We start from the raw sequence: 13,794 nt of genomic DNA, 5'->3' as shown, positions 1-13,794 counted from the left end.
AACATGATTATGAGTACAGCTTTGCAAAAATCTAAATATCAACTGCTCATATTCAGTCATCAAAATGTTTAGGCTTATGTTTGCTTGAATTTTGCTTCAGTTCTTTTGTTAGCAGTGCATAAAAGAAAAAGGTATTAATTGAAACAACAATAATGGCATAGAGAACAAAATAAGTGCTTGTTGATCAAACTTGATTTTCTTGTTTGTTTAAGTTTTGTAAAGACAATCATATTTATAGCAACTCATTTCTGATTCTCTCAATTAAAAATTCACACTTCTAGTTGGTTACATTTATTTTAAATGCTAAATTTTTGTAAAATCTTAAACTTTCCTAGTTTTGACACGTCTGGCCTCTTTGCTGCATGTATATACATTATTGTATTACCCAAGGGCCTTTTGTAAGTCTTGTAAAAATTTCCACAGATATCCATAGAAACAAATGAGTATCACACTAATTAAATATACATTGATAAGAGTAGTACTTGTTGAATGCTATATTTCTACCGAATATCTTGATTTTGATCATTCTACAAATCATCATTTGGAAGGCTTATTTTTGACTTTAAACAGTTTACTACTTGAACAAACCATAGTTATCTATCTGCCCCTTTCCTTAACTCACTCTTTCCGTTACAAGGTCACAGTGAACTGATGCCCATCCTGATTGCACTGGGCACAATGCAGGAACTAACTGTAAATAGGACACTAATTTACAGCAGTGTGCACACACACAGTCCAACTCATTTACTCTGCACTAATTTAGGTTTATTATCTAAACTAATAATAAGCATATCTTTGGGATATGAAAGAAAACCAACAAAAAAAAAACAGACTTGAGAAGAATGTGGAACAGCGCTTATATATGCCACCTCTTTCCATTCATCCCTACCTCAATACAGCTCTGATACAGTTATCTGCGACCTTGCATTAGATTAAGTGGGTAACACAATAGATAAAATAAAACTACAGCTTTCTGGAATTATTTAGTTCAAAATGTACATACACAAAGTAAACAGGACCTTAAGATCCCAGCTTGGTTATTGGCTTTCTTGCAATTTGTTAAAAAGTTTGTCATTGTAGGTTACTTTTCACCAGTATTGGGATTAATGAAAGTTGGTGTATAATCAGATAAAAGAGTTATTAGCTAGAAAAAAAGAATTTATTTTGTTTTTGTTACATTTTCCACTGATTTTAAAAGGATTTGGTCACAAAGGTGGTATGTTATAGAATGGGGACATCCTACTCTCTTCTGACTGTGTGACTGCTTCTGGGGAAACACGGGATATAACATATTCCCTTATATTTGGCAGTCCAGATAACACACAACAGCTTAGTGCACTTCGATCTATAGTCATATTTGGCACTTCTTTCCATTCATTTGTCTCTTTGTTGTAACATTCCACCTTCGAAGATGTAGTGTGCCCATCATATCCACCCACTGCATATAGGAGATCCTCCATCGTCTCAATTCCAAAGTTACTGCGTGGAGTAATCATGGATGCAATTGAGCGCCATGTTCCAGTCTGTGGGTTGAAGGCTTCTGCAGTTTCCAGGCGGTTCTCCCCATCAAAACCGCCTACCTAGTACGAAGTGTAAAAATCATTATGATCACCGAGTACTTATTAAGAGAATATTACTACATTCACATGCTATGGGAGTTTTCGGAGTTCCAGCTTGACATCTCAACCTTCCAACAATTATTATGTTGACAGTAATGTGTGATTATTGTTGGCTTATTTCCTCGTCACACAAAAAAAAAATAAAGCTCTCCTTAGCTTACGTTAAGTTCAAATTAAACATGTTTAAAGTGTTTCACATTACTCCTCATTCAATTTAGCCACAACAATGACATTTTTTTTTATGTTCATTTCTTGATTGATCTAAAAGATCAGTATTATGTCACATCTTAGAGAATTCAAGTGGCTTTGTTTTCTCCAAATTTAAGGGCATTCACGTTAAATTTCAGACTGGGGGACTATACTTTCAATCTGGCTGATAGCATGTGAATGCAGCATATTACAAAATCAGGATGAGCTGGTTGGATTTGAAAACCATTTTGTGTACCATACTGCAGCTTCAATCAGTGTTATTGTTATAGTGTTCACTCTGAAATAATGCATGCATGGATACAGCTGTTTTAACATAGCCTTACTCTTATTTCTGTTATTCTGTTTCCTTCATTATCAACAAGATTGAAAAAAGAATATGCAGGTTTTCAGAAAATGGTCACAACACTTAAGCCTCTCCACTTAAGAAGCTGCCGTTCAATTTCCAGCCTTGTGCTGCTGTATAGACATATTTTTCTTTCTCTTCTGTCCACACCTATTGTAAGAGATTGGCTTGGGTTTGCTTGAAATGTTCTGTAGTAAGCAAAATGAGCGAAGTATATTTACCAAACGATTGGAGCAATAATATGGTCAGGAGGTCAAAAAATCAAGAACATACAATGTAATAAATTTGAGAAGTGCAAAGGATAATCAGAAGAAAAATTTAAAGAAAAGAAAACTGAGTATGAGGAAAGAGTAACCAAGAATTCATAATTTTCTATACATCAAAGACAAAAGGGGCTGTCTCAAATTGGACTTGGACAAAGCTAACACCGTGCTTAAAAATACACCAGTTAAAGTAAGGCAAGTATGTTTTCTGTTTTGGTTCTACGTGTTACAGTGTGTTGAGAAACTCAGTCAGATAATTCCTTATGGTAAGTATTCCTGGCCCTGGTTTAATTCTAGAAATAAAATGTGAGGTGAGGTAAAATACATGATTACTCACTGCATATATTTCATCTTTATATGCAACCACTCCAACTCCACTTCTTTGGATCATCATTGGAGGAATCATGGTCCACTGGTTCATGCTCGGGTCATAGACCTCTGCTGTGAAAAGGTAATCCTCCCCACTGAAACCACCACAAATATAAATCTGTAAGAGGGTAAAAGAAAATATTTGTTTTCAAATTAACAAGCACATGGTAATCATGTGGATTACATGCATCCATTATGCCAGAATGTTTGCAGCTTCTTTTACGTAGACATTTGCTTGCTTTGTTTTCACCCATTAAGCCTGCATCCAGCAACTTGGAAGAGTACCTTACCTTTCCATGAAGTGTGGTAGCACTGGCATCACTTCTCCGCTCATTCATCGAGGAGAGCAGGGTCCACTGATTTGTTTCTGAATTGTATTTTTCAGCTGTGCTGAGGCGATTTAGACCATCAAAACCACCCATTGCATAAATAAAGTTATTTAGAACAACCACACTAATGTAGCAACGGCGAGAATGAGTAGGAGCCACCTCCTGCCAAACCTTCCGTACAGGGTCAAATCTGCACACTCTGTTGTAGTATTTTACTCTATCACAGCCTCCAATTAAATAAATGTACCCCAACACGAATGCAGTTCCATGATAGGCTCTGGGTGTTTCTTCTAAGCACATTACATCTGTCCAGGACTTTGCACGTGTATCATACACTTCAATGGCATTGGTGGGATGACTGTCTCTCCAGCCACCAATGGACAGAAGGATGTTGTAAGGCAGACGGGTTGAAGTTTTGGGAGAGCTGTGGTGTGGAGTGGCCGAATCGTTGATACCAAGATCATATATCATTTGTAGCAAGCATCTGTAAGCACACAGTTTATACTGAGGATCATCTTTCATGTACTCCGATTTCTTCACATTGCTCACAAAAACACTTGAGTCCTTCAAAATTATGCGCACCTGAAAGGGAAAACTGAATGTTAGTTTTGTAAATTTCATAAATGTTTCAGTTTGTAATGAATATGCAAGGAATAAAACATAGCACATAAGGATATTATACATTAATGCAAATCTCAGCTGCTTTTCTCCATAACCTTTCTTATTAGACTGAAGGTACCCAATAGCATCAGATATTTTTTGGGGTTGGTAACAAGCTGAACATTCACCCCTATGTACTGGGTTTGCATAACTTTTGACTGGTGGCAGGGGGGGTAATACCTTATACAGACAATAAACTAAGGCCCCCTTTGCATATATGTTCTGGCATTTTCCAACTTTAACAGTGTTGACATGTGAAACTCGCATTCCAAATGGGACAGGGATTCTGAAATATGCAAAAACAATTAATGACATCTGACTGCAATTTTTCTCTTAAAAGAAAATGAATTAGTGAACAGTAATGGTTGAGTGATGCATCTATTGGATGCCAGTTTAAATTTAAATGACTGTCTTTATTAAAGGTTTGAGAAAATAGATGTTAGCAGAGTTGGGGCCATTCATAAATTGAATTGAGAGTGTATGGTCAATTCAAGTTCACTTCCTAAAATGTGAATGTGATGTGGAATTGCACCCAATTCAACAGAAAGATAATTGCAATTGAATTGGAATAAATGGCTAATTGTCTTGATTTGTTAAATATTAGTACTGTATTAGTGAATGCACCTATCACAAAACACAGCACCTCAGGTCACTCTGCTGAAGCAGGTGAAATGTCTTTCATTGCCATCTGATGTTGCCACAACTATTTTCCTGACAGACATGCTTGATTTACGTGAAGCTCACTAATATGACGTAGAAAGTCTGCACCTCCAGTTCTTTGGATATGCATGCCTTTTAGTCAGCCTGTGAAATGTTCCTCACTGTGACAGTGACGGACACAACTGAGCTGTTCCTGTCAGTGCTCTGTGTGACTGTGCTGTTCCTGTCAGTTCCACATGTAGCTGTGCTGTTCCAGTTGGTGGAGCATGTCTGCATCACTGCCTGCTGTGAGAAGGAACTGAAGTCCATGCTGTGCTGTTTCAGTGTTGCAGACTGCCGAGAGAAGGATGTCTTCTGTTTGCCATGAGGCACGTGGCCACATCACTGCCTAATTTGAGAAGGACGCCAATCCACAGTTCTCAGGCAAGGTGGCCCACACATCTAATTCATGGGTTGTGTTACATGTATCATAGCATAGGCTGTCAAATGAGACCAAGATCAAGGCCTAAAACCCAGGGATGTTGAAATTTTGTGTATTACCATTAGCATTTTTATGTACTGTATTTATAATGAACACATAAAAAGCAAACACATCAAATACAGTCAAGCATAATGTATTACATGTTATCCAAGATAGTTGTGATGGCAAAAATACAGAGGCTTAAAAATTTTTGTCACACATCAACAAGGACAATGGAAATCATTAAGGAACATTTTAAGCTTCCAGCTGCAAATGTAACTAGATGGAATAACCAAATTACAATGATAAGATTATATCTTCACATGTATTGTCAGAACTGCAAACCCCTGTTCAGTTCACAGTAAACGAGATCAAGCTTATCAAAAGACCTCTAACACTAAAGCCTGGTATGTTTCAGCCAGGGTTCCTCCCTTGGTTATGGTTTCATTTCCTGTTTTGTGTATTTTTTTGTCCATTGTTGATTCTTTTGTCTTTAATATTGTTACTTTTGTTATTTATTTGCATTATTCTATAATTTTTTGTAGTTTTGTGTATAATGTTATTTCTCTGTACCCATGTCTGTGTTACCATCTTTCATCTCGGTGGTTCCCCAAGAGGCTGGGCCATCTTTCCACATCTGTCAAGGGACTGTCCTCATCCCTATGAACACTGGAAACAAGTAGTCCCTCAAGGTTCATCAAATGTGTGAAATAACTATTTTTATTTATGAAGATTGTTTACCCCTTTTTGCTTTAAAGTGAAGGTTCTCATATCCTTTCACTTGTAGGGTGATTTGCAATAGTCTTTTGATACTTTATGCTAAGGTACTACCAAATTCATAACAGGGGCTTTTGAGGAAAGAACAGATCACATCCAGGCTGATAAAGCTGTATCTAGAAGTTATGTTATGTCAGAGGTCTTTGATGTGCTGTGGCAACCATGAGACCAAGCAAAGTTGTCACAACAATAAAATGTTTAATTGTAAAATGCCTGGCTGAGTTTGAAGGTATGCCATGGTTTCAGGTGGCTGCTACCTTGGATCTAAGGTTCAAACCTGATTTGTGCATGAGTGGAGAAAGACATATCATCAAGGACATACTAGCAACACCCATCCAACCCCTATATAAACACATACAGTGCATCCGGAAAGTATTCACAGCACATCACTTTTTCCACATTTTGTTATGTTACAGCCTTATTCCAAAATGGATTAAATTCATTTTTTTCCTTAGAATTATACACACAACACCCCATAATGACAATTTTAAAAAAGTTTACTTGAGGGTTTTGCAAATTTATTAAAAATAAAAAAACGATGTTGACAAGCAATAAGCAAAAATGTATCACTGAAAACCACCAAAAACAAAAACATCAAAAAGAAAAAAAAATTAGAATGTTTCTGTTTGGGGGATCTGCTGAATGTATTTTGTAGTAATGAGATTTCAATAGACTCATGTCATATACATACACATATTATATAAAAAAAATATATATATATATATACACATACATACACATACATACACACACACATTTATATATATATATATGATATATATAATATAAAAGAAGGTCTGTGATACAGTTTGCATATTTTAAAATGAATCACGTATCAAAAGTAGTTTTTTTTTTTATTCCTGAGCTTTCAAGGTTGTGAATACTTATGTACATATGATTTTCTCAGTTTTTTTATTTTTAATAAATTTGCAAAAACCTCAAGTAAACTTTTTTTGTGTTGTCATTATGCGGTGTTCTATGTAGAATTCTGAGGAAAAAAATTAATTTAATCCATTTTGGAATAAGGCTGTAACATAAATATAATATATGGAAGAGAAGGTTTGTGATACGGTTTGCATATTTGCAGCTACAATAATAAACAAGACTTTACACCCAATAACCCCTCCCCCCGCTCCTGACCACACTGACTTAGACACCCCACCCCATGTAATTTTTTGCTATATATTGCCTTTGATTCTTGTTAGTCTAAGCATTATCCTCTGATGAAGACCCCTGGCAGGGGTTGGAAGCTCAGGAATAAAAAAAAAATACTTTTTATACGTGATTCATTTTCAAATAAGCAAACCGTATCACAGACCTTCTCACATATAATCTATACTAATAAAAGGCAATACCCTCACTGACTGACTGACTGACTGACTGACTGACTGACTGACTGACTGACTGACTGACTCACTCACTCACTCACTCACTCACTCACTCACTGACTCACTCATCACTAATTCTCCAACTTCCCGTGTAGGTAGAAGGCTGAAATTTGGCAGGCTCATTCCTTACAGCTTACTTACAAAAGTTGGCTAGGTTTTATTTCGAAATTCTACGCGTAATGGTCATAACTGGAACGTACTTTTGTCCATATATACTGTAATAGAATGCAGCTCGATAGCCATGGGAGGTGGAGTTTCATATTAAAATATTTTACCAATCACATTTCAGCCATCATTTGTTGCCAGGCAGAGAGAATAGACTGCAGCTCGATAGCCGTGGGAGGCAGAGTTTCGTATTAAAGCATTTAACCAATCACATTTCAGCCATCATTTGTTGCCAGGCAGAGAGGCTTTCAGAATCTGTTGTGGAGGCACTCTAACACAGAATAAATGTTGATTAACCTGTTGCTTCAACCAATCAGATTTTGAGTTGGTGTCAGTAGGTCCTTTTAGCAGGCGTACGGCAACGTCACCGTATTCAGACCCATTGATTGGATAGAAGCTGATATGAGGAAGTCTACGACGCCATTGAACGCACCACAAACGCTCCGAGCGAAAGATCGTCACGTGCACTACGGCCAACTCCATGGCAGGATTCTGGGCAATATTATTTGCCAGACACAGACCAGATTTTAAGACCATGAAAACCTAATGTTTGTCACGCTCCTTGAGCCCCAAAAGTTTCGGGAATACAAGAAAAATTTCACGCATGCAGCCTTCTACACTTTAACACAACAGCCACGGAGCACTTTTTGATCTGTCTCGGCTAAAAACAGAACTGACTGTAATGTATGCTATGGATGATTTTGCAGGAGAATCTCCCACTGATCTCCTTTGACTTCCTTCATCAGAAAAATCTGGGGCAGCTGTTCACATTGGTATATTTGGCGGTGAGCATTCCTATATAGATATAGATATATAGATAACAGGGACAAAAAATGACATTCATTACTTTGACAATGTTTCCTTTTCTTTTTCATTACTTCTTTAACACACTACTTCTCCGCTGCAAAGCGTGGGTATTTTGCTATATATGTATGTATATATATATATATATATATATATATGTAGATATGTGTAGATAAGTTTATATGTATATGTATAAATGTTTATATGTGTGTACCTGTGTGTATATATATATGACAGCAACACTCATATCAGTGACAAAACAATTACATTAACAATCATGTTACATTATTTTTAAAATGTTTCCTTTTCTTTTTCATTACTTCTTTAACACACTACTTCTCCGCTGCGAAGCATGGGTATTCTGCTAGTATATATATATATATATATATATATATATATATATATATACAGTATAGTATGTGTGTGTATGTATGTATGTATATATACATATATATATTTTATATAATATGTGCATGTATATGACATGAATCTATAGAAATCTTGTTACAACAAAATACATTCAGCAGATCCCCCAAACAGAAACATTGTAATTTTTTTTTTTCTTTCTTCGAACTTTCCTCATACTGCTTTTTTTTTTTTTTTTTTTTGCTGTTTTTGTTTTCGGTGGTTTTCAGTGATACCTTTTTGCTTATTGCTCGTCAACATCTGAAAAACATCCATTGGAATTTAACTCATTGTCACCCTCCTATAGAAATGGCAGACGCGAAAAAACGATAACAGTTCATATTAGTAAAAAGAAAAACTTTACATTTTTGCAGCTCTCGATTGCAGCAAAAAGAAAAAAAGACGTTGACAGTGAATTTGGAAATTCACCATCGATGCTGTCTACTTTCTTGAAAGACTGAGCAAAAGAAGAAGAAAAATCTCGGGTTGCAAACATTTGCAAACTGTTACATTTGAAGATGTTGAAAAAACAGTTTTTGTGTGGTTCAGTGATGTTCCTTCAAGAAACATTCTTATTAATGCAGCACTCATTCAAGAAAATGTGAGGTTTCTAAACTCTCTTGGGACCTCACCCAGTTGGACAACACGCCGAAGTGCCTTCACTGCTTCTGTGGAAGATTGTTTATCCATTGCCGAAGCAAACAGAAATGTCGTTGGGTGATGCAAGAAACATTGTAAATGCAGGTAACAGTATTACTTGGACACTAACCTGGCCACGACCCTGCCTGACTGCTGTGTCTGTGTATAGGAGAGTGGCAGATCTCGCTACAATAACCGTGCTGTTCCTGTTTCAAGCTGAATAAAGCTGGTTTTGCTAAAGTACAGAGACTAAGCCTCATGTTTTGGGGTGTGCGACCCCGATCTTTTAGGATTTGCTTCTGTGGCACTTCACTACACTACACCACTGTGAACCTGCTGTTGATGGACAAACAGTCTTCCACAGATGCGGTAATCGCGCTTCATATTAAATTAAATTAAATAAAATTATTAAACTTGTTCGGTTCTTGCAAAAGATCTGTGGAGTATCAACAAGCATCAGAGTTGACTTTTTTTTCTCAAAAAAAATAAAAATAAAAAAAGCATTTCCCTTTTTGGCTCAAAAATGGCATTTTTATTTTTTACTGTAAAACATTCAAAATAATAAAAGTACACAGTCAGAAGTATAAAAAGTATAACAAGCGTCACGTTCGGATTTATCAGTCACTGTCAATTTCAATTTTACTGCCTGAACACAGATTTACTTCATCATCACTGCTGATGAGAGGATCCCCCATATCACAGCTCGAATAACTGTCAAGAGCGTGCAACACTTTGGGTGGTGAAAATAGTTTTTTTTATAAGATGCCATTATTACTAGGCATGCCTACAGGTGAGAGGAGAAGACACACCTATACAGTTGCCATGTGACGCTCAGGACACTTGGAGTCTAATGCTAGGGAATGGGATTTTTTTTTTTATTTATTTTTTACACAATACATATAGAAAGTTTGAAAGTGTACTCTATGTACTCCACCCTTAAAACAGACACTGATAATTTTCTATTCAAATTATTGCAACAACCTTACATCAGTTTACAATGCTAATGTTACCTGAGTATTCCCTGCCTTTCCGGTAGTCTTCAAGAGTACAGTGGAGCCTGAATGTATATGCACTCTTCTGATTGCCTCCGTTATAACTCCTTGTGTTCGGCAGCATGACTGATTTTCATTTGTTTTACATGGTTTGTGGTGTTTCCATAATAAGTCTTCTGATGCATATCACATTTTGCTTATTGTTCTCTCTGTGGAGTTAAATAACACTAAACAGCACTTTCTTTCTGTCTCTGCCTTACATACACAGTCCTACTGCTTTGGCTGGTGGACTGCAGCACTGCCAGTGTGAATGCAGGGCAATGAAAAAGTGCACAAGGAAAAACAGCTTCTATTTTGCACAATTGTACAATTTTTAATTGAACTATGTTCTGAGCATCAAATGCTTTTTAAAAATAATCTATACTAATAAAAGGCAAAGCCCTCATTGACTGACTGACTAACTGACTGACTGACTCACTCACTCACTCACTCCCTCATCACTAATTCTCCAACTTCCCGTGTAGGTAGAAGGCTGAAATTTGGCAGGCTTTTTCCTTACACCTTACTTACAAAGGTTAAGCAGGTTTAATTTCGATACTCTACACGTAACGTTCATAACAGTCGACAACGTCCGCCATGTTGAACTTTCTTATTTATGGCCCCATCTTCATGAAATTTGGTAGGCGGCTTCCCTGTGCTAACCAAAACTGATGTACGTACTTATTTCAGAGGTATGACACCACTGTCGGCCACCATATTGAACTTTCCAACTTCACTAATTCTCCAACTTCCCATGTAGGTAGAAGGCTGACCCCATCTTCACGAAATTTGGTAGGCGGCTTCCTTGCGCTAACCAAAACCAATGTACGTACTTATTTCGGTGGTATGACGCCACTGTCGACTGCCATATTGAACTTTCCAGTGTCACTAATTCTCCAACTTCCCGTGTAGGTAGCAGGCTGAAATTTGCCAGGCTCATTCCTTACTGATTACTTACAAAAGTTAAGCAGGTTTCATTTCGAAATTCTATGCGTAACGGTCATAACGGTCGACAATGTCCACCATGTTGAACTTTCTTATTTATGGCCCCATCTTCATGAAATTTGGTAGGCGACTTCCCTGCGCTAACCAAAACCGATGTACGTACTTATTTCGGTGTTATGATGCCACTGTCGGCCGCCATATTGAACTTTCCAATGGTCTTTGTTACTTATGGGCCCATCTTCAAGAAATTTGGTACACGGGTTCCCAACGCTAACTGGATCCTACATACGTACATATATACGTCCATAGCCTGCAGCTCGGTCACCGTGTGAGGCAGCGTTTGGTCCCCCATCCCAACACCTCCCATGTTGTTGGTTGCCTGCCAATATAAGGCCATCCGTCGCTCCAGTCTCTACATTCCCTTCCTTGCTTCACCACGGGATTCATGTATCCCTCCTGATAACTACAGCCTTTTTATTTAATCCACGGCTTCTCTGCTGTTTTATTGTTCATTTATTATGATTATAGTTATTGTTTAGGTATTTTAGACTTACTTTACATTGTTCAGGTACCCATTTCCTTTATCATTCCAACCGTACTCCCATTAACATGTCTATCGAGGTGATCACCATCGATCAAAGAACTGTCACTTACCGAGTGGTTTCCATGCCCGGAGATGGCACCTGCCTTTTCCATTCTCTTTGTTACAATTTGCACGGCCATATCAGGCTCACTCTTGATATCCGGAGGAACATTTTGTATTGAATGACTGGGATAGGTTCAAGGTGTAGACTGATGACGGTACAGGAGATAATTATACTACACAGAAGCACAATAAGAGTGAAATGCTTAAGCCCTTCACCTATGGTTCTGCATGCGAGTTGATGGCTGCCGCTGAATTGTTTGGTTCTCGCTTTCAAGTGTACCAAAATGGCCAAATATTTTACACCTTTCGACAACCGCCAATGCCTCTTAAACATCTTAGATTCACAGGTGACGATTTCAGTACTGAACACTTTAATGTTTATGAATGTTTAAACTCTCAAAAGCTGGATGTGAAGTTATCGATGAAACCAATTCTATGCTTACAATGCTTGACAGATGCCAAATGTCACTTCAACACAAGTCCTGCAAATACTGTTGTAATTGAAACATACCATGAAACTCAAACCGATTATGACAGCAGCAATCCAAGCTGTGAGATTTCAGACAAGATTACTTTTCACATGGCCAACTGTACGTTGCATGCTCAAGAGTAAGCTCAGCGCACAGCTTGGTCAAATTACAACCGAAGGGCCGAACTGACAATGTGGTATACAAAGAGATCCTTAACAAATAATTATTGGTATATTTTCCCTCAGTTTAAAAAGGTTTAATTTTCTTCTTAATATAAATTTTAAGGCAGTACTTCGCCGCTGCGAAGTGCGGGTATTTTGCTAGTTAATAATAAACCTGCATATTATTGAAAATGTGTAATATTGATATTTTTAATGTAAACATCGATGTTTAAATTAATCAAAAGCATTGGTAGTTTTAGTATCAATATAACCATCCCTACTTGAGATGCCCTAGTACGTAGCTACACAAGTGAACAAGATTTGAACAGAATTGACAAAGGTGCTGGAGTATTGTGGGAGTAATTTATCTTGGTTTATGAATTTTCTCAATGTTACATGCTGGGTAGGGGACAGTATCTCTGTGTTAGCATTATCAGATTCTGTGATGTGCTTGAGGTTCTCCTGCATTTATTTTTTTACCTTTGGTTTGTTTTTGAACCTTTGATTAATTTTTATTGTTATTTTGTTATCGTTTCCACTTCATCGTTTTGGTATTTTATCTGAGGGCACTTTCACAATGACCTTTTTTAAATTACCAGTTGACAGAAATTTGGTATGTTGGTTGCAACTCCCACTTAGTTTTTTTTTTTTAACTTTGGGAGTCATTTTCCATCTCCTGATCTTGTTACATTTGTGCCTACTGGCCTGTCATTTCTATACTATGACACAATACTCAAAAAGAAAATGGGGATGATGGCCCCAGTTGAGAAGATGACTAATGGGGAAAATTTTGTTTTTATTAGCCTCCTTGATGTTAACCGTGAACTTGGGCTCAGAATTCTATGTAAGTACGGTAATGTCCGAATCAGATTCAGGTGACATGTAATGTCTTGCTTTACAGTGTTATGCCTGAATAACTCTTGGGACAGTATTCTGCTGTCATGTAGTGCAGTGGTTCTTAATCTGTGGGGCAGGCCCACCTAGGTGGGCACGAAGTAACAAAAAGGGGGGCACAAAGATGTGAAAAAAAGAAAAGAATCGAGAATATGAAAAATCTGGAAGTATATTAGGGCCACGGTGAATAAAAAAAAATGTAAATGTCGAGATTAAAGTCGACATGTTGACTTTATTCTCGACATTTCCACTTTATTCTCGTAGTTTATTTTGTCAGTAGAATGTCGCAAACTAAACTTCATCTTAAAAACACCTTAACATGCACACGTACCGGTCCTGGTACATAACGACGATTGGACGACGTCACAATCATGTCACAGCCATGTGTGCATGCCCCTCTGTCATGCACCTCGACATACTACACATCAAATTAAAATTCAGAGTCTCGTCTTTCCGATGATATAAACCATTTTGACACACAACAACCACAGCACTGACACTAAATCCTTTTTTACAGAGAAGTAAATACTTTTAAGAGCTGACTTTTCCTACCTTT

The 13,794-nt window shown here is 37.3% G+C and overlaps 1 protein-coding gene across 1 annotated transcript in view; it reads right to left on the bottom strand.

The window, feature by feature from the left end:
• Nucleotides 1–1,205: 1,205 nt before the first annotated feature.
• Nucleotides 1,206–13,794, bottom strand: part of LOC120528737 (kelch-like protein 10) — a 38,364-nt gene continuing 25,775 nt past the window's right edge. Inside the window, exons 2-4 of the mRNA XM_039752886.1 lie at nt 3,095–3,715; nt 2,773–2,922; nt 1,206–1,580 (exon numbers count right to left, since the gene is read on the bottom strand). Of these exons, the coding sequence (XP_039608820.1) occupies nt 1,206–1,580; nt 2,773–2,922; nt 3,095–3,715 (1,146 nt within the window). The remainder of the gene's footprint in view (nt 1,581–2,772; nt 2,923–3,094; nt 3,716–13,794) is intronic.

Source organism: Polypterus senegalus, chromosome 4 (genome assembly GCF_016835505.1).
Source record: "Polypterus senegalus isolate Bchr_013 chromosome 4, ASM1683550v1, whole genome shotgun sequence".
Taxonomy (NCBI): Eukaryota; Metazoa; Chordata; class Cladistia; order Polypteriformes; family Polypteridae; genus Polypterus; species Polypterus senegalus.
This window is presented reverse-complemented; position numbering and strand designations above follow the sequence as displayed.